The sequence below is a fragment of the Helianthus annuus genome, chromosome 11, assembly GCF_002127325.2.
Source record: "Helianthus annuus cultivar XRQ/B chromosome 11, HanXRQr2.0-SUNRISE, whole genome shotgun sequence".
Classification (NCBI taxonomy): Eukaryota; Viridiplantae; Streptophyta; class Magnoliopsida; order Asterales; family Asteraceae; genus Helianthus; species Helianthus annuus.
In genome coordinates this window covers 149481742-149507869 of record NC_035443.2, presented here as the reverse complement: position 1 = coordinate 149507869, position 26128 = coordinate 149481742, and the positions used below count along the sequence as shown (strand labels likewise).

Sequence of the window (26128 nt, the reverse complement as noted above, 5' to 3'; positions counted from 1 at the left end):
AGGGTATTGCTTTATACATGAAGAATACTAGAAGTAGGATAAACACTTGAAGACCAACTAGAGAGATGAGTATTCTCTACTTGTTTTCCACCACATGAGTTCAAACACTACAATTACCGGATGTAACCTTGGGCCAGTGAGCCATCTCCGGCAGTACAGACTGCTTCGGCTGTTGTACCCTGGGAGACAGACGCGTCGTCTTTAGTAGAGGCGCGAAATATGTTTTAAGGGAAGTGTGTTGAACACGTGCCTCAACCAAAATCGTCAACGTTTTAGTGTGCTCTTTGTTGCAGTCAAGGAGTATTTTTCAAGACTCAAGATGATGAATACTCGAGTCTAGGATGCTATCAAGTGCGCGTGAAGGACCCACCAGAGATGCGACTTGAATCAAGATTGGTATATATAATTATATTTATATTCTTTTTATTTAGTTATTGCAACCGGTATTGTACTATGATATTTCCTACGAATAACGAGAGTCTCGTTATGATATATTTTGTAATTATATTTTACAAAAGGTGAACCTATTTCCTACAAACTTAAAACAGATTTCGTGAGATTGTTGGTACAATCTTAAAAACCTTATTTATAAGGATTTTGGGTTTACGAAAGGATTTATAATAGAATAAAAAATATTTTTAGAGGTTGTGATCTTATAAATATTTTTTTGGGAAATATGTATGTTGTACAACTTGTTGTGTTTGGATTTTTTTAGATTGAGATAAAATCTTAAATCATATACCGTGGTACAAAACGAATTGTTTTGGTTCCAACGTTTGGTTTTTGAAACGGTTTTGGGAATCGTTAATTTTTCTAACTTTTGTATTAGATCGGGTTTATTAGTGTAAACCATACGTTTTTTTTGTAAACGTTAAATTCTCTAACATGTGTGTTAGACCAGAATTATTGGTGTAAACCATACGTTTTTTGTAAACGTTAAATTCTCTTCAGTAGAGTTTTTTATGTCTTTAAATAAGAGCTTTATGTTACTTGATTAGAGTTTTATGTCTCTAATTAAGTCTATATTTAAAGTAGACTTTTCATCCACCAATGGATTGATATGAACAAATAAGTCTTATAATGATTTTTGTAATCATTTGTTTTCTAACATGTGTGTTAGAAACGTTCATGAAACGCGTTAGTTTGGAAGCAATTTTTAATTGTTTAGTTTCTAACGTGGGTATTAGAAATGACTTATTTATTTGAACCATATATGTGCTTTTAGGAAGTCGAATTAACATTTTGTGAAAATGTTAATATTTCTAACGTGCACGTTAGAATTTCTTAAATTTTAACATGATTGTTAAAAATGGTTAAAATACAAATGCTTTGAAGTGTTTTATGTAGACATTTTATATAAGCAATTTGTTGTAGCATTGTTTTAATGCTTTGTATGATTTAGAAATAAAATGTCATACATTGAAGTTGATGTTTGATTGGCTTCAAGGAATTAAATCACCATAAAGTGATGGTGTGGTATTTATATGAATTTAATGAAATTAAAATCATTTAGTAGACTCTTCACATGGAAGATAAACTCTTAAGGAGAGTTTCAAGTCAATTTATTAGTTTTCATTAGAGTTTTTTTTTTCTCTAATAAAGTGAGACTTTTAGTAGAGTATTTATGTCAATTTATTAGAGTTTATGTCTCTAATAAAATCTCTAATATGGTGAAACTCTTGAGTAGAGTTTTAATGATGACATTTGATGAGTTTTATTAGAGTTTAAATTTATAATTATTAAGACTCTTAACTCTTCATATGGTGAAACTCTTGAGTAGAGTTTTAATGATGACATTTGATGAGTTTTATTAGAGTTTAAGTCTATAATTATTGAGACTCTTAACTCTTCATATGGGGAAACTCTTTAGTAGAGTTTTAATGATGACATTTGATGAGTTTTATTAGAGTTTAAGTATATAATTATTGAGACTCTTAACTCTTCATTTGGTGGGACTCTTGAGTAGAGTTTTAATGATGACATTTGATGAGTTTTAATGATGACATTTAATGCTCTAATTTGGTCATGTTTGGTACATATAAGATGACTTAAATTTTCTAACACGTGTGTTAGAAAATATGTATCAATAATACGAGGTTAGAGATTGTTCACAATGAACAGAAATGTTTTATGTAAACATTTAATTGCCTATGTGAGCATTAAAGATGATGAGAAATGGTTTATTTTGTAAACTATATCTTTGGAAAACGTTTTATGTAAACGTTCGATTCTATAATGTGCTTGTTATAATGTTTTTTTTAACATGCGTGTTAGAAAATGTTATTTGGTGAAAAACAACTTGGTGTTGTTGTGAACAAATTTAATTGTTCAAGTTTACTATGTAAATATAGTATTTGTAACAACTTGGTGTTGTTTTGAGCATAATTGTCCAAGTTTAAAGTTTAAACATGAAATAGGAAACTTGTACTTACAAGTGCATGGAGTCTTATTGAGGGAGTACCTCAAGACATGCCACGAGACGATATTGTTGAGAAGATTTCGGTCAGATTTTAAAGTGTTGAAAATAAAAGCACTTTACTATTTGATGTCTACAAATTGTCTATGTTCCGTTTAAATTTCAAAAGTGATTGGCACTTATGATTTAGTTTCCAATGTATTTTATTGTTTTGTGTTCAATATCTTTGGATAACACATGCAATTTTTACAAAGAAATAAATCACTAATGGTTGTGACGTATAAATTATTTTTGTGGAAAATAATTATAATGTCGGTTATACATTGTTTAAAAGAATATGGTTTTAAACGGATGGTATATGAAAATAGTTGGACATAAATAACTTGAGAGTTGTTACATTGACTAAAAGTCCAAAACAAAACATCAAATGTATAACCACATCATGAGTGAGTAATGAAAGAACGTAGTGAGTGTATTGAGATGAAATACACTAACGACATTCATGTCGACATACTTCATTAGAAGTCGTTGGAAAATTCACAAGTGTGAATTCTAACATATGAAAGTAAAAGTACTATATGTTATTGTATACTTTTAATAAATCTTGCGAGATTTATAAGTAGATGCGTCTACCACTTGATTATTGTTAGATCCATATGGAGATTTTACCTTCATTTAGGAGGGCATCCTAAATATATATATATATCTCCCAATGAATAACAATAGATGTGTGCAAATCACTAATGGCAAATGTTGAATGCCATGTTGTTGAGTGTCGATCTAGTTGACTCTATCTCATACATAATAGTGATTGTAGACAGAAACATTCATCTTGTTGGTGATGAATGTGTTTACCAAGTGACTTGGATTAAGACTTATGTTTAAGTACTTATGAGTCAATGGTAGAATGTTGGAGATCAAAGGTAAACAAGTTATGTTCCTTAAATGAATGATGAAATTTAGCTATGTGCTATATACAATAATTTGTGAGACTTTCCTAAATATTGATGTTTTAGGATTATGAATAAGTCTCATTATTTTGTCTTAACAAGGGATGAATGTTGCAAAGTGATATTATGATATCCTTAGGGCTGTGAAGAATCAGAATGATGCATCTTCTGTTCACATGCTAAAGTATTATAGTCTAAAGCATGCTAGACTAGTACTTGGTTAATTATGGATCTTGATGGAGACTAATTAACTCTAAATATTCAAATGTGTATGAACACAAAAAGAATTTGTGTATATACAAAGTTGAGGGAGAATTTTCATTCATTATAAGGAAAAGACATGTAACTTTTAAGAGTTTGTTCGAAAAGCTAATGAGGAGAACTCATTGTCTAAGCTTATTCTAGATGTTAAATTAGAATTATTCTAAGTTGGTGACAAACTTATGACAATGGCAAGTGTTGCTCTGGTTAGCTCAGAAGCTTATGTAAGCTAATGCAGTATGAGTTGAATTCACTGATACAATGAGGTTGATCTTGTTCAATCATATGTGTATAAATGTCGTCATAAGTGAAGTTACGAAAATGTTGATCAAATGGCAAGAAATGTGGGGGAGGATCCATTTAGAAACAACCCTATAAGGGTATGTAGAAATGGTTTTCATTACCCATTTGGATGATATCCTATAACACTTAAATGTGGGGGTGTCTTGCATTTGTATCATAAAAGTTTGGCAATAAGGATTTTGTAATCTAACATTGCAAACAGACGACTATGTGGAGGACACAAAGGTCGTAGTGCATAATGAAGATGTGTTTGCCTTAAACGATAAGCGTATCTTACAAAGACATATATTATAACCAGATTCAGATGGCCACTGAGGTTATAGTCTTAGAAGTTGACAACAGGCAAAATTAACTTATGAGTTAATAACACATCATGACAACTGATCTCAAATACGCAAAGTTATTTGCTAATGTTATAGATCCAACAACCTGAGGGTTTATTAGAGATCAAGTTGTGGAATGGGACTGAAGCCCTTGAAAAATGAAGTTCATATGATGGAAACCTAACTCAGTAGACTGGAGATCCCAAGAATTGAGTTCAATAGGAAAACCTAATTGTATGAATAAGCGAGGTCACTGTGGGGGAATAACCCTACGCATTTAATAAGGTAGTTTATTATAAAAAATTAATAAACTTCCTAGTCCATTCCTAAAAGTGACAAGTGTGAGGCTAAGCATAATATGTGGTAAATGATTTGGATAAATCACGATAACCACAATGCTTTTAATGATCTAAGGAGAATCACCTATGTTAGAGAGAAGTGGGGTCGCTTCGAATGGAATTGAGGGCACAATTCTTAGAGCTCTCGCAGAACCAGGAAAGTGTTCCATGACCATTATTGGACACGACTATGAGGAGATGACCCGGCTAGGGAGAGTCTTGTGTGAAGTGTATTGTCGTCTACACAAACGGCAGACGAGTTCAAAGACATCGAGATCTACTCAGAGCTAGTGGGCTAAGTGCATTTCATGAGCGAAGGTTCAAAGGGTAACACCTACCTATCGTATGCAAAACTCAACTGTCGAGGTTACATTGGAAATTTTAAGTGTTTTGAATGATCTCCATTCATGTGGGGGATTGTTGGAAATTTGGTGAATGGATATTAAATATATTTATAATTTAATGAAATTATAAATATTAATTAGAATATTCATGTGGTAAGTTAAAGAGTAACTCTTGAGTATTTAATTAGTTTTATTAGAGTTTTTAAGTCTCTAATTAAGTGACTAATTATGTGAATAATTAAGTGAAACCTTTCACTAGTCTTGTACAAAATAGTAGGCTATGTGCTTTCTTTTGTGATAAGAGAATAGGGTATTGCTTTATACATGAAGAATACTAGAAGTAGGATAAACACTTGAAGACCAACTAGAGAGATGAGTATTCTCTACTTGTTTTCCACGACATGAGTTCAAACACTACAATTACCGGATGTAACCTTGGGCCGGTGAGCCATCTCCGGCAGTACAGACTGCTTCGGCTGTTGTACCCTGGGAGACAGACGCGTCGTCTTTAGTAGAGGCGCGAAATCTGTTTTAAGGGAAGCGTGTTGAACACGTGCCTCAACCAAAATCGTCAACGTTTTAGTGTGCTCTTTGTTGCAGTCAAGGAGTATTTTTCAAGACTCAAAATGATGAATACTCGAGTCTAGGATGCTATCAAGTGCGCGTGAAGGACCCACCAGAGATGCGGCTTGAATCAAGATTGGTATATATAATTATATTTATATTCTTTTTATTTAGTTATTACAACCGGTATTGTACTATGATATTTCCTACGAATAACGAGAGTCTCGTTATGATATATTTTGTAATTATATTTTACAAAAGGTGAACCTATTTCCTACACATAATTTCTCCAAATAAGTAAGTGCATGCGGCTGCGTTCGTTGCGGTTGCGCTCGCTGCCCCGATATATTGCCTTTTCTTGTTCTCAATTGCGGCTGCACTCGCTGTGGTGTTGCGCCGGGTTCGCTGGTATTGCCTTTTCTAAATTCCATGCACCAACAACTTCCTCTGCGTTGACAACCCTATGGAATCCAACCAAGAAATAAGATCAATCGGCTTAACGTACTGAAGACAAAGGAGGAATCTGAAGCCAACTAAATATCAATGCCCACACTTGCGCTACAACGACACAAGAGCCAAATAAATGATCTACAATTTGCTCTGTCGAATCATAAATAGGGCAGAACCTACACATATTTTTAACCGAAAACAATTCCTCTGCATCAAAGTCCCAAATCCACCCATCTCCTTCTGGTTCGAATTGGAATTCATCTACAAGCTGTATCATCCTATTCAGTTGATCTAACTCATGATCTCCCGTAGCAGGATGATGCCAAGACCACCTCCATCCGTCTTCCCCACGCCTATAATTGATATTTAAATTTCTTTAAAAGATTTTCATTTTTTCAAATAACAAGTTTCTATGTTTTTTTAAATAAGACATGATTTTATTATTCCATATATAAATAAGCAAGTTTTTTTGTGCATAACCACTTGTACCTTGTGCTTTGTGAAATTTTTCAAAAAAAATTTGATTTTTTACTTTTAACCCAAAGGTTTTTACTTTTTGCAATTTTAACCCTACATAATTTGTTTTTTTAACTTTAACCCCAAACTTTTCATTATTTGCAATTTAACTTCACAACTTTTGTCACTTATACTTTTCATCTTTGTCAAATTTTTGTTTTACGTATAGTTCTAAATTTTTCGAGTTAATACGACGCAACATACGAGTGTGGTTCAACTTTTTCATGTTTGACAGGTTCGTCGCAACACGCAGATCCTAGGTCGAGTCAGTGTTGGTGGTCGATGACAGTTGTGTGACATTAGTACTATTTGACACCGTTTTACGCCCCGCCGCAACGCGGGGTGTGCTTTGGGGTTTTCCAAAGAACAAATGGTTATACATATGGTTGTCGTAACCTTGGTTTTGCGGGTTTTCCAAAAAACAATGATTTTTTTTTCTTTTCACGCAAAAGTATTTCATAAATTACTTTTAACCCAAAACTATTTGTTTTTTTACTTTTAACACAAAACTTTTTATCTTTTGCAATCTATCCTCACAACTTTTTTTATTTTCAACTTTGGTCCTTTATAGTTTTCATTTTCGGAAAATTTTTCGCTTTATGCTTGGTTCTAAATTTTGTGACTTAACACATTGCAAAGTGCGTCTTTGGTCTAACGTTTTTACGTTTCGTTCTAAATTTTGCGAGTTAACACGACGCAACGTGCGTGTGTGGGTGAACGTTTTTACATCGTTTATTTTTTTCCCATTTGACATGTTTAACATAACGTGTGGGTTCTAGATCGACTTAGTTATAACTAAAGAATCCCCGCCGCGGCCGCGTCTCAATTCTAGTTATAATTAAAAGGAATTTAATTAGATTATCACATTTCACAAGCTAAAGTAACAAAATATACCTATAAGGATTTTAGTGTTCCTTTACCAAATTGTAATAGCTAATAATAAAATGTTTTTCATATAAGGGTGACATCTACAACTACAAAAGTGTTTTACGAAGAAGGGAGATGAAGATCACAAACCATTACCACCTTTTGGTGTTAGAAAATAGGGACACCAAAAATCTTAAAGTCGGTAAAAAAGATAAAGGGGAATGAGGTCCTTTATCATTAGCGATTACAACGTTAGTTATTGTCTAATCATTAGCGATTACAACTTTAGCTATTGTCTAATGATGATTTATCTCATCTTTTATGTCAATGTTATCACGTACCAAAATTGCAATAGCTAATAATATAGGATTTCATTTCCCATGTGATCAAGTTTTCTTTTGACCCACTTGACATATTTGTATCTTGTATTTGCTAACAAGAAAAGGAAGAAATGTAAAACTTTAAAACGGACCTACGAAAAAGGGACAGGATGAGACCAAACCAACTATATGTTAAAGTGTTAAACTTGTGCTGTTTGTTAAGCACATTAAGCATCACTATGGCTCCCGATGTATCTCGTTTGCAAAAAGATTGTTTTGTCACCCAACTTTGAGTTCACTTGATCTATAAAAAGTTAAAAACTGAACTTCTAAAGCGGACCCAGAAGCTGGATTAGTTAATTCCAAGGCTACGATCCAATATTTAAACGTTAGCAATAACAATAATCCGTATTAGTTGTCTTGATTGCTTCAAGCTCCATCAGCCTCCACGTCAACCAAGCCAAGTAGAGATGCAAAAATCAGTTTGGGCCCAAACCAAACCTGTTACTTTTTTTTAAAATTGGGCCAAACCGGTTCGGATTATAAACCGATTTTAGAGTTGAAAAGCCCAACCCACTCAAATCAATTTGGAGCATTAAAACCGTTTTTTTTTTTTCAGATCCAAATCGATTCACGTTGAAACTGGTTCTCAATACAAAAGTCCTGAACCGGTTTGGGTAAGGTCCAGCCGGTTGGACCCAAACCGGTTTTCTTTAGAATCGGACCAAGTTATTGAACCGATTTGGAGCATTGATAAGTTGCTAATCGTTCTGCTGATTGAACACTCCAATGGAAGCTATCGATATGTCAGAGACTCTGAGGGTACTCGATTCTTCACTTTCTCGAACCAATTGGCGTCTCAAAACTTCCTCAAAGCGCCGTCTCGAGACAGGTATGCTTTCATTTCAAATCAATCTTACATATGTAATCATCTGTATGTATCGTTTTAACCCTAATTTTGCTGGTTTTGGTTTTAGGAACCCTAATTCATATCATTACATTATTACAACTGTAAATTTATTATAGCACTGCTTCAAGAATTCTGTAGTTTCTCTGACTTAGAATCAGGACTGCAAAACGGGTTGTGTTTGTGCTGAAAATTTTACATGAACCCGTATCCGACCCGAAAATCTTGTTAGAGATATTACCCAAACATGACCGGTGTAACTTGAATTTTTTTTTACTTTTTATCTTAGTCGCATTTTACACCAAAAAATACAAATGCATATGAAATAATTATATTTTAGTTATAAGAGTAAATTACAAGTTTTGTCCTTTATGTTTACATCAAATTGCAGATGCTGTCCTTTTGGCCAAAAGTTTACAGGCGGTGTCCTTAACCTTTCAAAATCTTGCACGTTTTACCCTCATGTGTAAGGACAAAACGTGCAAGATTTTGAAAGGTTAAGGACACCGCCTGCAATTTGATGTAAACATAAAGGACAAAACTTGTAATTTACTCTAGTTATAAAATATTAAGTCAATTTCTCTTTTAAGTTATAAATAAAGGTATAAAATACCCAACCAATTTAATTTATGACATATAATACATTTAAAAAGGATAATATAATATATACGGGCTAAATGGACAAACCCGACCCATTTAGCTAAATGGGTTTGCGGGTTCAATCTGATACTAACCTGAACCCGTATAGACTAAATCCAAATTTGTGAATTTCGTGCTAGATTTGTTGTGTCAGATTTTCACACCTGACTTGAAAATTGTTGTTGATTTAGTTATTTTGACATTTCTAGTCAAACTAGTTATACAGTAATTGATTAATGTAGATGTTTGCTGTTAAATACATAGTTAGTTTAATATGTAGAGTTTGATATTACATATAGAGGGTGAGGATCAAATAGGAAGTTTATATTGGCTAGGAAGTATAGGAAGCAATAGGATTAGGACATGTGGCAAAATTTAAAATAAAGAGGAAGGGTATTTTAGTCAATCTTATCCTTTTCGTCTTCCTTCTTCTTCCCAGTAACATCAAAACCCACCATTTTCAAAACCCACCATTTTCAACCATTTCTTCACTTTCTATCTCAATAATCCCTACATTATAGTGCGATTTTTGTCACCAATCAATGATTCAAACACCCGATCAACGTGTTCTTCAGCTTTTTTTTTTGAAGAAACCCAGTTTAATTTCATACAAAATCTCGTTTTTTCCGGTGATTTTGAAGATAATCACTCGATCCGTTCGATTCGATCTCTGATAAGTGTTTCAATCATTCAATTTTCGTCAATCGTTGAAGAAACCGACTTCGATCCATGTAAGAAATTCTTTAATTTCATTTTTATTATCTGGGTTTTTGATTTAGTCATTGCGTCTTATGATCTTGGCGGAGGTCCGGGGGCAGCGCCCCTGGTAGCGGGGTCCCAGGGGCGGCAGCCCCTGGCGGGGTCCAAGGGGCAGAGCCCCTGGCTGGGGTTGAGCTGCATCAGAAAATTTAATTTTCTGTAAATTGTCTCTGGAAAACTGCATTCGTAGACAGTCTTTTTGATCTCCTACTTCCTGGTTAGACAATTCACAAACAAAACTATTGTCCTGGTTCAATGCGTTTTAGAGATAAAACGCTTTCTTTGGTGTTTTTAGGCCATTGCATTTTAGAACTAAACATTTTTATGTGTTTTCTGGCCATTGCGTTTTAGAAAAACACATTTTTGAAGCGTTTTTAGTCAGCGTTTTAGGTAAAACACATTTTTAGGTGTTTTCAGTCCATTGCGTTTTAGAGAGAACACTTTCTTTTGTTTTTTAGGCCATTGCGTTTTAGAAAGGAGACATTTTTAAGTGTTTTCTGGCCATTGCGTTTTTTAAACAAGACATTTCTTTGTGTTTTTGGTGCATTGCGTTTTAGGTAAAACACATTTTTATGTGTTTTCAGTCCATTGCGTTTTAGAAAAGAGATATTTTAAGTGTTTTCTGGCCATTGCGTTTTAGAAATAAGACATTTCTTTGTGTTTTTGGTGCATTGCGTTTTAGGTAAAACACATTTTTATGTGTTTTCAGTCCATTGCGTTTTAGAAAGTACACTTTCTTTTGTGTTTTTAGCCTATTGCGTTTTAGAAATAAGACATTTCTTTGTGTTTTCTAGCCATTGCGTTTTACAAATAAGACATTTTTTTGTGTTTTTGGTGCATTGCTTTTTAGAAAAATGTCATTTTTTAGGTTTTTTTTTTCATTACGTTTTACGCAACTGGGTTTTTTCCATTGCGTTTTACTCAACTGGGTTTTAAATTTTTTTTTTCGAAAATATAGCAATAGTATACTCGTTTTAAAGATAAAAAACGCTCGTTTTTTTGGTGCAATTTTTATTAAAAAAATAATGTCGTATGAAAGAGTTATTAACCTTTAAAAAATGGGGGGGGGGGGAATTGGAGGAGAGAAACTATTGCCTTGGATTGGCTAGAATGCCCCTAAACAAACTCACGCGCCTCTTTTCTTCCCTTCAATTTCCCTCATTTAATCTTAGCCCTTGATTAACTAAATGGATGGTCAAGATTAGTTCCTAGCCTTCTTAGCCAAATAAACTTCCTATTAGGGGAGTGGGGGTGGTCACTAGTGATAGAATTCAATCACTCACAATATCCAATCAACTCCTGCCATGTCATTAGCCACTATTCTATCACCAGTGATAGAATTGTAGTGGCGGTGGTCATCACTAGTGATAGAATTCCATCACTCACAAATTTTTTTAATTTTTTATTTTAAATTAGAATTAACAAGAGTAAATTACGTTTTTGGCCCCTGTGGTTATATCACTTTTACTATATTAGCCCAAAATAAAAATTTTTAACATATCTGCCCCCATGGTCTCTATAACTAACCATTTTGGCCCCTAAGTCTAACCATTTTAGCCCACATGGTCTCTATAATTAACCATTTTGGCCCCCATGATCTCTAGACTTAGGGGCCAAAATGGTTAGTTACAGAAACCATGGGGGCATATATGTTAAAAATTCTTATTTTGGGCTAATATAGTAAAAGTGATATAACCACAGGGGCCAAAAACGTAATTTACTCAATTAACAATAAAACACTAAATTATAAATTTCATTAAAATTAAAACACACTAGTTCAATTTAACATCCTAGAAAATATTTTAGGCTACAATTAAAAAAAAAAAACCTACTCCTCGTTCGACTCATGAAACTCTAAACCTAGAGAACCTACTAGTTCGATTAAATCGTATCTCAACCGAAAGTGAGTTTCTTCATTACACAATTCTTGTTGGATATTTTGTGGTACTTGAACTTGTGTAGGAGGATCCGGCACCCAATCCGGGGATATTGCACGCATAGTTATCAAAAGCGTGCGCTTTTGGCGCCTAGGCGTTTTTTCTGGGCGATTCCCAGTAATTGCGCTTTTGCTTCCAAGATAATTATAACGCAGCCTAAATCCTATTGATATTTAATATTTTTCTTTATTAAGTCGCTTGGTTTAAAAAAGCGCGCTTGAAGCGCGCTTGAGGCGATGAAGCGATGAAGCGATCGGAAAAACGCTTTTTTGGCTCTGAAGCGATGCATTACATGAAGCGACCTGAAGCGAGCTTTAAGCGGTGAAGCGTTGAAGCTGTGAAGCGACGCTCCAGCCAATCAGGTCACCATTTGGGCCACTTTTTAAGCCCAACAGTCTTTACAAGGTACATATCGACCTTATAGCGACGATATAGCGACTTCCTATGTGAAATCCGGCGACAAATTCCGGCGACGGAGTTGCTTTCAGCCGGAAACCAGGAAGAAGGGGGAAGAAGAAGAGAGATGCTGACGGTGACGGCTGCGTATATGTATTTTAGGTTTTTAGGGTTTTTATAAGTTAAGGTTTTTAAACATTTAACCCCTCTTATCTTTCATTAGTTTACATTCAGTCCCTAAAACTTCTAACTTTTTACTTAAAAAGTGTAAAGATAGTTTGGCTATTTAAACATTTAACCCCCTCTATCTTCAGTAGTTTACATTTGGTCCTTAAACTTTTTAATTTATGCATAAAAGTATAAAATTAACATTATAAAATACATATATATAATATGGATAGCTATTTTTTATACATATATATAAAATTAACATTATATATAATTATATATAATATGGAGCGCTTCGTATACGTGAAGCTCTCGCTTCGCGCTTGAAGCTTCGCTTAAAGCTTTTGGAACCAAAACGCTTCGGAGCGCTTCGCGCTTTTTTAAACCAAGTTAAGTCGTAATATGCCCCTTTTCTGCAGTATTTATAGGGATTTTACTAACAAATGATATCACTAAAGATCAAAATCTCGTTTAGTAATATTCAGTTTGTATTAATTCGTAAATTCCACTTTTTCTGCAGTATTTATAGGGCTTTACTGCAGTATTTTTTGCTTACTCTTTTATTACTTTAATGAACTATTTGTTTTCGAATATTAACATGTTGGTTTTGAGTATTTTGTTATCTAAGACTTTTTAAATGCGAGTATGAACATTTTTGTTTTGGTTTTGAGTACTTTATTGCTTTAATGAACTTTTTTATTTAAGTGCGCTTTTTTTCTCAGGCCCACGCTTTTTTTGTGCCTATCGCCTAGGCCCTAAGCGGAGCCTAAGCGCCTTGAGTGCGCTTCGCGCCTTTGATAACTATGATTGCACGTCTGTCTTCTTTGATTATCATATTGTGCAATATGATACATGCATACACTATGCTATGTATTGCTTTCTTGTTCAATGCACGAACCGGTCGGTGTAGTATACCCCATCTACCCTTTAAAACACCAAATGCCCTCTCAACATCTTTTCTTGCCGATTCTTGCAATTTTTTGAACACGATTTCTTTAGCCTCGACAGGAAGTGAAGGAGCTTTCACAAAAACAGACCATGACGGGTAGATGCCATCCACAAGAAAAAAGCCTCGTTTGTAATGTCGTCCGTTAACATAGAAAGGAGAGGAAGGTGTGGTACCATCCGTTACGGTTTGAAACAACGACGACGTGTGCAACACATTGATGTCGTTGTTTGAACCTGGAACACCGAAATACGAATGCCAAATCCATAAATCATTCGACGCCACCGATTCTAGTATGATGGTTGGTCTTTTGATGTCACCCCTAACATACGCCCCTCGCAACTCTCTTGGACAATTTTTCTACTCGATATGTGTACAATCGATGCTACCGAGCATCCCGGGAAAATGCCATCTAGCCTCATGTGCGGCGCAAATACGTGAGATGTCGTGGCTCGTCGGTTTACGTAAAAACTCTTTACCATACAACTTAATGACCGCGTTGCAAAAAAATTGCAAACATTCACGTGAAGTTCTGGCCGACATAGCTAGGTATTCATCATATTGATCGGGAGGGTTACCTGTCGCTAGTTGGCGAATGGCGGACGTGCATTTTTGTATCAGCGTGAAACTTGGTTTGCCCCTCGCATCGTAACGTTCTTGAAACCATTCCTCGCTTGCTTCGATGTCTCCAACAATCTTTAAAAATGATTCTTTGGGTAAACGAAACCGATCTCTAAACGTTTCGGCATTGTAGAGCGGATTCTCCACAAAATAATCGTTCATCAACACTTTGTTGGCACGTATACGATCATGGTCTACCATCTTCTTCTTTGGGCGGGACGAACTAGTATCAAGTTCGTTATACACCGACACAAAATATTTTAGCGTCTCATTGTCGGAAGACGACTCGGTATCGCTATCGCTAGACATCGGAAACGTCGAATCCGTAGGGAACTCCATTTGAGAAAGATGTAGATTGTGTGAAATGGGTTTATGTTTTGGTGTGTGTAAAATGGTTTAAAATGGAGATATATATAGATAAAAGGTTAAAGGTTAACTTTTTTTTATTGAAGTTTACCGTTGAATAACGGTCAAAAAGGAATAAACAAACAGTCAAAACACAGCCCAACGTTTGAATTTTGTAATCTTCAACGCGTGATTGTTTCAACGCGTTACAAATATAACGCGTGACCATATATGTGGCGGCGGTGTGCGTTATTTTTCCACGCGTGACCGGACGTCCATCACGGACCGCCCCGCCTCACCTTATATCCTAACCCTACATATAGATGCCTTTTAGACTACCGAATACAATAATTACAGTTAAATACATCTTCATCATGTCCATAAATACGGCTGGGGCATTGGTTAAACCAAATGGCATGATGGTAAATTCATAATGGCCATACCTTGTTCTAAATGCGGTCTTAGGAATGTCCTCTTCCTGTATCTTTAATTGATGATATCCTGATCGTAAATCGATTTTTGAGAAAAAACGAGCTCCTTGCAATTGATCGAACAGATCATCGATTCTTGGTAAGGGGTACCGATTCTTAATCGTGACTTTGTTCAATTCACGGTAGTCAATGCACATACGCATTGATCCGTCTTTCTTCTTAACGAATAAAATCGGTGCTCCCCACGGCGATGAACTTGGCTGTATGAATCCTTTCGCCAACAATTCATCTAATTGCTTCTTTAGTTTCTGCATTTCTGCGGGTGCCAAACGGTAAGGTGCTTTGGCAATTGGCACTGTTCCTGGTAGCAGGTGGATTCTTCTAGAAGTTGCTAGAAATGAAAATTTTGTGATCGATAAAACATAACTCTTATTGCTATATTTATGTTTATCTCCGTTCTTGCAAATGCGTGTGGTAAATTTTGAATATTCATGATATACAATGTGTTATTTCTATGTAGTTTTACTGGTAAACGTCGGGATATTTGAGCATGATTTTTAATGTATGTTTGGACAGATATTCTGGCATTATGCACGGGGATGAGACCGGTAATAATGATAGATTACGGTGGAAAGATGCCCGAACTTAGAGACCGACTATGTGCATTTCTCAAGTTTAGCCAAGAGGTACCATTACAAGTTACAACTTATACCCAGCTAGAACTCTCCTGCATGTTTTGTATAGAGTAAAGTACACGGATGGTCCCTGAGGTTGACCAAAATTTTGGATTTGGTTCCTAGCTTTTCAAAAGTTCATGGATGGTCCCTGTGGTTTGCACTTTGTAACACATTTAGTACATAACTTGGACCTGCTAAAATCTTCAGATTTGTTAGTTGGGGACTAAATGCATCACAAAGTGCAAACCATAGGGACCATCTGCGTACTTTCGAAAAGCTAGGGACCAAATCCAAAATTTTGGTTAACCACAGGAACCATCTGTGTACTCTACTCTTTTGTATATTGGTGGATAACGGTTTCTTGTGCTCTTGTGATTCAGGAGTCTTCTATCTTTGAGAATTTACGGGTCATGGTTATTGAAGATATGATATATTTGATATGTGTCAGAGAGCTTGCAGAGCTTATTAAATTAACGATTAACAAAGAACTGGAACTGTATTTTGTTGATCTTGAACAGGATCCACCGAAGGTTAAAACTTAAATACCATCCGATCTATTTAATTATTTATTTATATATCTTTCAAGTCATTTTGTTCGTTTATTCTTTTTATAAACGCTTTTTTATATTAATTGTTCAGATGGTAACTGAGGTCGAAAAGATTTCCGTAGGTGCACAATTTATATCACTCCAGAAGCTATTCTTTTCAGTCTTCTGTGATGATGCAACAACGGATGATGTTTCTGATTGTCGCCTTCGTGTTAATAATCAGCCTTCAGACTTCATCGATCTGAGTCATTTTATGCAAGATACGCCTGTCACTGTGCCAACTTTGAACGGGTAAGTCTTTACCTTGAAAAGACAATTATCATAATTCATAACATGTGACTATGTAACGGGCACTTGTGTGTGTATATATATACATATACTTATATTTAACTTTGGAAGTTTATAATCTCATATGCAGCGACTAAATATGATAACATCGTTGCAGGTGGCTTCTTGGTTACCCTGTGGTGTATATATTTGGCAAGGACCATATACAAGATGCTGTATATAATCTTTCCACCAAATCGCTAAATCTTTTCAACATTTTTGTACGCAGGTTTGCGCTTACTGTTCTTATCGTACCTCTTATTTTATATCGCATATCTGTAATATTATAGTTCTAACCTGGTATACATAATACCGCAGGAACAGTAGCTCCAGTAAAAAACCTCCACAAGAAGAATTAATGAGGTCAGCCTCCCCTGCTTAAAACTTACAGTATTGCCATCGCTTTAGCTTTTGACAAATTACGATTTTACCCTAGCCCAAAATTACATTTTTGCCCCCACTAAAAAATTACAGTATTGCCATGCCTGGCACTCCCCATTGGTCCAGGTATGTTACGATTTTAACCCCAGTTAAAAATTACGAATTTGCCTCCTGCTCAAAGTTACGATTTTACACCGGGGGCAAATCGTAATTTGACAGGGAAAAAATGGCAAAACTGCGAATTTAAACTAAGGGCAGAACTGTAATTTAGCTGGGAGGGGGGAAAAACTAAACCAATAGTAAAACAGTAAATTTAAACGGGGTAAAATCGTAATTTAGCTAGACCAATGGGGAAGCGCCAGGCAGCTGCCTGGCACTGTTGGACGCCGCCCATATTAGCCTAAAGTCCTTTGCTCTATTTTGTTTTATTCTTGCTCATATTCTAAATACGTAACGTGTTATAAGTATAATTATAAAAATCATGTTATTGAAAGTATAATATAATTATCTAAGAGGCTGTAAGCATTTGAATACATTCGACTTATCAAACCAGTTTGACCCGTTCTATTTTTTAGCTAAGTTTTCAGATTAAAAAGGCTCAAAACTATATTATCCACATGCCACGCCTCTCGTTAACGCATATATGAGCTTCAATGTACAACTGTATAGTTTGTGTTTCTAAGCTTATGTGTGTTTTTTTTTTCTTCTGGCTGCTGGTGACGATAATATTTGGAACATGAAAATGGCGGTTTTTACACATGAAACTGGTGGAAACAGTTTCTCAGTACCTTATGAACTGAGCATAGACGGTGATAAGGAAGCGTGGGCCGAGGCATTTCTGGCTCGCATGAAGGTCAGGTGGGAAAATTGCAAACATGTTTGGGGGACGTTGCGAATGGAGGTTAATGCTACTTACCCACAAGCAATTGCATTGTAACCATTGTAAATTCTCGTGTTATTTTGAACTCCTTTTTAGAATGTTGTTCAGTTCGCATAGGTTAGTAATGATCACCATGTTAGTTTTTATAGTTGTATCCCTTTATGTCTAAAGGGTAAAATACTAGAAGTCATTTCATATAATGAGCAAATTTATAATTTGTATTAATATAGGGGTTCAACTTACAAACTTGGCGAAAGTCAAAAATTGGATTTCAGTAAAGGGTTTTGCTATTTTTCAGCATTTACGTTATCAACTACCTTATAAATAAACTACTATTAAAATTTTAAACCCGCCTTGCGGGACCTGCTGACTCAGACCAATATGGCTGATAGTAGCGTTGCCTCTAAAAGAGGGACATGTCACATTTTGCATTAATAACTCATTTAATAATCTTTCAATACTCCGGCCTTGCGGGACTGTTGACTGTATCCCTGCTGACTCATACCAATATGGCCGAAGGTAGCGTTGCCTCCAAAAGAGGGACATGCCACTATAACCAAGATAATCTCTTAAAAAACCCAAAGTGTGGAAATCATCAAAGGGTACATGAAAGATGAGTCAGAACCAAGTGATTCCATCTTGTTTATTTGTCTCTTTTATTATATATATAGTTTACTTATTAAAATCTTTTCTCAAAGTTTGGGTCGATTAGACGTTGACGATAATCTGGTATTAAAAGTTATTGTGTCCTTGGACAACCTCGGTATCTTACCATCACTATATTACGTAAATGATGGGTGCACTTGCCCTAACGTGTTGTAGAGAGTGATAGTGTTATATCGTGTTTAGTAAATATAAAGCTTGAAGAAACGAGTGAAAAAGTACCTAAAATATATCTAAAAGTTACTCACACTCCGCCACGTCATTAACCCTTTAGCCGGCTAAAGTACATTTTAACTACCTGATACTATTATATTCTTAACGGTTAGAACTAAAACTGAAAATAGTCCTTTGAACTATATAATAATCACTTTAATAATTTCTCATAAGTTGGTTGCATAGAACCAAACAGTACGTTGAAAACTTAGCATTAACAACATAAACCGATCACATAGACAAACCATTAACTGAGAATCGCGGATAGAATCACCGAAAAATCGGTAATCAACATGACTCACATTATTTGCCCTATAAACATTGATTGATTAATGACAATAAAAAACCATTTCAAAGGAAAGCACACGATGCTAGGGTCTTTCGATTGGTGTGGAGGAAGGTGTCCACCTGCAACGAGGTAGGAAGGGCCGGAATGGCACCCTTTATGGTGGTGGTGATGGCTCCACAAGCACAACAGTATCTCAGTAGCTCTTTCAACTTTCCTTCATCCTACAATTCAATGTTATTATGTCACAATATATGAGTTCGTAGGTTGATAATTCCCAATCATCACGCCCCACTACAGATACTCTAATAAACACGTTTGATAAATAGGTTGTATTCCGGTTGAACTAATATTAACGGGAAACCAATCAAACTTAAATAATTATTTATATATATATATATATATATATATATATATATAATTTGTATAACCGAGCTTCCAAGTCTTTTACAACCCTTTTAAAGTATTATTATAAGTTGTTTACAACCCATCTACATTTTTATCATAAGTCATTTACAACCCGTTAGCATGTTTATTACTTGTCCATCTCATTTACAACTTGACATGCCAACGCGTTCAGATATACATATTACACACGTTGTGTATAGATTCATGGTTTTAAGTGTATCCGAGTTCATGATGTCTTTGACATGGTTTCTTTTAGATGGTTTCACCTGTTTGATCCGTTAGAGATATAATTATAAACCTAATGGACCCGTCCATAAGTAAAGGTGTCAAAATGTTGACATGCAACTTTTTCATGTACAATCGACTTTAATGAAAACATTGGAATGTTGATATTACCTCTATGATGGATTGGTCGTCAACAATCTTTGTTAGAAGAGCACCAACAAAAGAGTCACCTGCACCGGTTGTGTCGACTGCTTTCACACGAAATGCACTCACTGTCCCATGAAAATGCTGCAATCATCAAGATTCAAGGTTAACTAGTACTTAGGTGTAAAGTAATTGTTGCTCAAAAAAGAAAAATCAAGATTCAAAATATTATAACTAACTATAAAACTTTCACTAATTAAATATATTAAAATTTAGAGGCAATTTCATATATACTCCTACAAACTTGCAAAATATAATATATACCCATGCATAATTATAAATGTCATATATACCCTTGAAATATCATATATACCTAATTAATTAAAAACAATTTAATAAAAGACATTTTTACCCGTATTTTTCTAAAACTTTGAAATCTAATATATCACCTTATACCTCAAATATTATATTTACTCATTTCTAGCTTAATTTATTTAGCTTAAATATTATATATGGAGAATTCTTTTTTATGGGAAAAATAAAAAATAAAACTAAAAATAGGTATAATAAATTTAAGCTTAAAATGTCTAATATAAAAATATGAAGTTAAAAGATAAGCATTATATGAAAACTTAGAAGTTAAAATAATAAAGGTAAAATGATTATTTATTAGATTGTTTTTAATAAATTGGGTATATTTGTTATTTTAACTATTTTGTAAAGACATATATAATATTTTTAGTTATGATTAGGTATATATGAAATTTTTCAAATTTGTAAGGGTATATATGAAATTAATCCTAAAATTTAATTATATCTTTATACTTTAATGCAACAAAAGCTTTCTAGACTCGATTATATATTTTTTGGAATTATTTTTTCAGTTAATTATATTGTATATAAAAACTATATATATAGTCAATAAATTAGCTCAGCCTAAGCCCGAGCCAAAATCGAGCTTGAACTAATTGGCATCAGAACATAAACCAATCCACTTCCTAGGGTAAAATTGACACACGGATTATATGGATTAAGATAAAAAATAAAGATTCCTAAAAATAAGAAGTCATACAAAGAGTATCAAACGGACTCCGATTGACCTCATTCAAACAACATTGGAACCTCTTATCGAACTCTACGATGTGAGATTTTAGGTTTTCAATTTTGAATTTGTAAGTTGTAGATTTTAGAATTTTTGTTTATTACCATTGTGTCTTGTATTGATCATTGTGTTTTTTATTTATATTTGCGTGATTGTATCTTTTTTCCTAGACCTTGTGTTATATTTTCTTCGACATTCATTGTGTCTTTGTACACTTCTTATTTTTAGGAGCCTTTGAAGAATGAATAACTTAACCCGGATTATATAACTCCAAATTAACTCAGAACTCGGATTTGCCGCTAATGAAACTGAATTCAATGTATAATCCTCTGAAATTGAATTATCCCACACGAACAATTCACTGTCACACTAATTAAGAGTACCTGCTATAGGTATACGATCTGCTTTTTTTTTTTTTTTTTTGAACGGCTAATTTCTTTAATCCCTTGTCGTTTGTGGGACTTAAACCCAAGACCTTTCACTTCCCAACCTAGATGTTTTAAAGGCTTTGCCTTTGCCAGTGGACCACCACCCCATTGATAGGTATACGATCTGCTTAATAAGCATTAGATCTCGCGTACCTCACTTGTCTTGCTTCATATCCAGTCAATATTTTAATGATATTTCATTTATTAATTATTATTTTTTTCACGAATGATATACCTTTGTTAATTAAAATAAAAATAACTAAATACTAAGGGTTTTTTTAATTTTTTCCAACATTCCGGTATAAATATAATTGAAAACGGAGTTGTATTCACATTTCTTTTAATATCGTAAAGGTTACGGAGTATTGGTACCGTAATGAACTAAATCAACACCAATGAACAACATCAACACCGGTATATTGATATATCAAAACCGGTATCAATATTTGTTAAACACGTATCAATATGCTTTTGACCATATCCTGACTTTTATTTATTTGTTTATTTTTGTTTTAACTATAATTCTATGATTCTTTTTCTTATTTATTTTTTTATTTTAATTATAATTCTCTGATTCTTTGTTTGCCTTTTATTTGTCTAGGTTTTTTATCTTAACTTTTTTAAAGATTAATTTGTTGAATGATTTCTTGATTTTTTTTTTCGTTTTTTTTCAAAATCCCAACATACTCTTGCGACGTAAAAAAAAAAAAAAAACCAAGTCGCAGAGCGCTGGCCTTGCTTACTAGTTACAAACTTACAAAGTTACATAATAAAGGGGGGATGGGTTAATGGGTACATTACCTTGGTGTAGTAATTGCAACCCTTGTCACCAAGAGTGACCAACAAAAGCTTCAAATTAGGGTGCCACAAAGACATTGCAACCTCTTCGTCAATTTTATCGCTTCCTGTGAGAAATTCGAGCTCGTTATCACTCACTTTGATCACCTCAGCCTTATCCCATATGCTCATGATCTTTTCACGAGCCTCCTCCGGAGATGGCCACAATGGCAGCCGAAGATTAGGGTCATACGACAAAAGTGCCCCTGCATCCTTTGCAACCTCCATTGCTTTAAGATGTGCTGATCTACAGGGCTCATCGATTAAGCTTATTGACCCGTAATGGAAAACTTTGGCCTGCAAATCAACAAGCCCAATGTTTACTTGTCATTTTTCTCCATTTTATATTATTCTGTATGTTTCAAACCGGGCTTTCGTAAAATTAACAAGACGAAAAGACACTGAAGCATGAATTTACTACCCGTTTTTTATATTACCAGACTAGACCATTGTGTATAGACGTCGAAATCAAGTCTTATAAATCATAACATCCCGTTTTAGCACGCATGTTTCCCCCTCATATTTCTTATATTATCATATCATCATATGTATTATAACTTTTTGCTAATGCAACAATAATGTTCATCTCCTTTTTCCAATTGACTATTTTGGGAATTATTTGAACAGAATATAATTGTTTTTAAATAATAAATTTAATGTGACCAACAGTTGAAGTTAACATATACCCCATCAAGAATCTATACTAAAGCAAGTAGGATGTAAAAATAATCACCAAAAACTTTTTTAATAGAATCATAAGCAACTCAAATTAACGAAAATCGTTAAGAAACCTTTACAACCTCAAAGTGAGAATATTTAAAGTATTTTCTTATAGCAAATGTTACTTCACTCGATTTTACACCAATAAATCCGAACGGCTTATTTTCTCCTCTTCTTTAGAAGACATATGTCTCGATTAAGTAAGTTAGTAACACATTGACATTTAAGGTATTTATTGAATATAAAAAAGTACTATATATTAATTTGCATGTACTAAGGGGCTGTTTGTTTATCTCTTAACGAGGCTCTTAATAGTTCAAACATCTTACGTGTTCAGCACTTAATGGTTCAGACTATTTGTTTCACAAGCTAATGTCTGAATGGTTCGGAAATTTGCCTCTGAATGGTTAAGCATTATACCGAGTCCGGATGGTTAAGACCTCTAATATGAATTGGTCAGACATTTGTCTCTGAACGGTTAAGCATTATACGGGCTCTTAATGGTTCAGATTCTTACTGGTTCAGCAATTAACCATTCAGAAGTTGTCAAACAACCTCTAAATTAAATAATAATTCTATTATAAAATATATTTTGTTTTAAGTTTCATTTTCACTTCTTATACTTTTATTTATTTTTCATTTAATTTGGCTTCAACAATAATAACTTTTTTTTAGAATAAAGATAACTTTTTTTCATTCCAATCATCAGGGCAAATTACATAAGGATAGCAGGTAAACAAGCAACAAACTACGCCGTCATCCCCTTCTGAATAGAAAACACTAATCTACTAAAAACAAAGTCTCGCCCTAAAGGGTCGAAAAGTTGACTTCGTTAAAAAAAAAACACATTCATGTTAATTTTTTTCTTTCTCAACGTTTCGGTAAATATGACTTGTTTTTTTTTTTCTCTCTTTCAGTTAGAGTCGTATTCAAATTTGGTATTGTAAACTATACTAAATACCAGTGCTAACGAATTAAACCAAACCGATACTAACAGAATTCGAAACCCGGCCACACTAAATCCCACTTCACTTGATCCATTTAAAAAGAATATTCACAAACAAAATGTTGAACAAAAATAACAATAAATCTGTGAGAAAGAAAGAAAGAAAGAAATACTTACAGATCGAATGAGGTCAAGGTTCAGTTCACCGGGCGTCAACAACATATCAGCACTCGGGTTCCGGTAGAACATAAACTCGCGATCGCCATCTGCTTTCAGGGTAACAAACGCCAAAGCGGTTCGTGCTCCTGTATCGAAACAGATACCGTCACTGGAGACACCGTTTTCCTTCAATATTCCGGCTAGCATGTTGCCGAACTCGTCGTCTCCTAACTTTCCAATGAAAGCCGAGTTTCCGCCAAGTCTTGATACCGCGATCGCAACGTTTGCTGGAGCACCTCCTGCTGCTTTTAAAAAACCCGGTGCTTCTGCGAGTGATACGCCTGAGACGGTAGGGACGAAATCGATCAGCATCTCGCCGAAGCTGACGATCAAACCTCCGTTGTTGGCGGCCATTTTCTAAAAGAAAAGCGAAGGAGAAAGAGATGAAGATGATGGATAGGACGTGGTTTCCCGTGGGCATATATAAAGCTAAGGTCATGTATGGAGAAACATAGGGTGCGGGGTCAACCGAGCCTATAGTTCTTTGTTTTATTTTTTGTGTAAAGTATTTATGGTTTTTTTTATAGTGTACAAAGATTTTTGAACGTCGACTCTAGAGCTTTTACTGATCCCGTAGTTTTTTGTTTTATTTTATTTTATGTGTAACGTGTTTTGCAGTTTTCTCACTGACTCTGAAGATTTTTTAATACCTAGTTCAGATCTTTTTGAATTTAGAAGTGCTTATTTTAGTGACTTATTAGCCTATTAACTTTTATAAAAAGTTATAAGTTGTTTTGAAAAGCTAAGCCAACATGACCTTATTTACAAAAGATTATTGTCTTCGTCTCTTTCTTCCTCACTTTTCTTTTAGAAAATATGGCCGCTAATAACGAATAGTTGAATTTGTAGAAGTACTTTCAGCACAAATGAGCCGTAAAATAGATATTAAATAAAAGTATATGAATAATCATAAATGTAACATACAATAAAAAATAAATATCTCTATTGTTCATCGTTGTTGAATACGTTATTAGACCATGTGTAGTGGTAACTTGTTATAATGCCCCTATCATGAGGCATTATCCGACACGTGGCAACCAGTCAGCATGGGGCATTATAGCATAAAGTGGTGTAGTGGGGATAATGCCCAAATAATGCCCCTTCCAATTATTAAAAAAAAAAAAAAAACAAACAAACAAATGGATGGATGGTGATTGGTTAGTCAAAGTTGTCATATAAATGCTCACCATTGATTGGTTCAACAAACATGTGCACAACGTTTTAATTGAAACGTCCAACCAATTTTTTTTTCAAATATAACGCCCCAAAACGCCTAGTATAGTGGGGGAGGAGGCGTTTTGGGGCGTTTTTTTCAATTTTTTTAAAAATAACGCCCCACTACGGGTGGTCTTATATACAGGCTAAGTTATTGATTTAAGCATGTGTAAAAGTCAATTACCCCATTTCAATAAAATTATTTTAGAATGTTTTAAAAATAAATATAATTGTATAACTAAAATTTAAAAATTGTTAACGACAAAAGTTACTTAAAAATCATATTAATCCATAAATGAAATTAAAAACATTAAAAAAAAGTTGCCCCGAGTAATTGTTATGTATATGACGTTGGAAGAATACTTGAACCGCAAGCAACACCAACTTACTTTAAAGTTGGAACCAAAAATCACTTCCCATGATTCTTTCCTTAAATATTCTTCCTACCGTCCGTATATATCTTTTTGTCATATTAGCATTTGAAAATTCCATGCATGCTCCCTATCCCTCACCATACATTCATATGTCAATACGTCTATCGCAATCCACTTATCATACATGCATCGACTTCAAACGAGAACTAAATTTGGTGAAACCATGAAAACCGATCAAAAATAAACTTTTTTTATACTATTCAACATTCAACATTCAACACTATTAATATAATACAAGTTATACAACCATACAACATTAAAAAATTACGTGATTAAATTTAGATATGTACAATCTACAGGTAAGGAAAGTTTCATTTACACAAGTGCAAGTTTTTACCACTTAGGCTAAAGGGTGGGCGGGGCGGATCCAGGGGTGTTTTGGGGTTCCCGGGAACCCTTTCAGTTTGGAAAAAAATGGAAAAAGTTAGTGGAAACCTTATATGATTTGGAAAAATTATTTAGAATGATTGAAAATTTAACAAAAGGAACCGCGTAGAAAATATTCCTGAATCCACCATGGTTTGCATGGATTAGTTTTAGCTTTTGGGTTTACCTTTAGCTTTAGGGTTTTCATTATGGTTTAGCTTTAAGGTTTAGCATTATGGTTTAGCTTTAGGGTTTAGCATTAGGGTTTAAGGTTTAGTTTTTAGGTTTTAGCATAGGGTTTAGCCTTA

The 26128-nt window shown here is 34.4% G+C and overlaps 2 protein-coding genes across 2 annotated transcripts; one reads left to right on the top strand and one right to left on the bottom strand.

Annotated features, from left to right (window-relative positions):
- Positions 1-8279: 8279 nt before the first annotated feature.
- LOC110890801 lies at positions 8280-17856 on the top strand. Its single transcript, XM_022138446.2, has 7 exons — positions 8280-8544; positions 15378-15487; positions 15859-16008; positions 16118-16317; positions 16472-16582; positions 16672-16716; positions 17512-17856. The coding sequence occupies exons 1-7, from the start codon at positions 8442-8444 to the stop codon at positions 17669-17671; spliced, it is 879 nt and encodes a 292-aa protein (XP_021994138.1). The 5' UTR covers positions 8280-8441; the 3' UTR covers positions 17672-17856.
- Positions 17857-18631: 775 nt separating this feature from the next.
- On the bottom strand, positions 18632-24234 carry LOC110890802 (fructokinase-2). The gene is made up of 4 exons (XM_022138448.2): positions 23764-24234; positions 21885-22217; positions 19581-19697; positions 18632-19000 (listed from the first exon to the last, which is right to left on the bottom strand). The coding sequence occupies exons 1-4, from the start codon at positions 24157-24159 to the stop codon at positions 18842-18844; spliced, it is 1005 nt and encodes a 334-aa protein (XP_021994140.1). The 5' UTR covers positions 24160-24234; the 3' UTR covers positions 18632-18841.
- Between the last annotated feature and the right edge of the window lie 1894 nt (positions 24235-26128).

Excerpts from the sequence above, each read along its gene's own strand:
- LOC110890801 (XM_022138446.2), top strand. The coding sequence starts at position 8,442 with ATGGAAGCTATCGATATGTCAGAGACTCTGAGGGTACTCGATTCTTCA. Across the intron at positions 16,009-16,117 it reads TTGAACAGGATCCACCGAAG|ATGGTAACTGAGGTCGAAAA; the intron begins GTTAAAACTTAA and ends TTAATTGTTCAG. Across the intron at positions 16,318-16,471 it reads ACTGTGCCAACTTTGAACGG|GTGGCTTCTTGGTTACCCTG; the intron begins GTAAGTCTTTAC and ends ACATCGTTGCAG.
- LOC110890802 (XM_022138448.2), bottom strand. The coding sequence starts at position 24,159 with ATGGCCGCCAACAACGGAGGTTTGATCGTCAGCTTCGGCGAGATGCTG. Across the intron at positions 19,698-21,884 it reads GTTGCAATTACTACACCAAG|CATTTTCATGGGACAGTGAG; the intron begins GTAATGTACCCA and ends TGATGATTGCAG. Across the intron at positions 19,001-19,580 it reads ACGACCAATCCATCATAGAG|GATGAAGGAAAGTTGAAAGA; the intron begins GTAATATCAACA and ends ATTGAATTGTAG.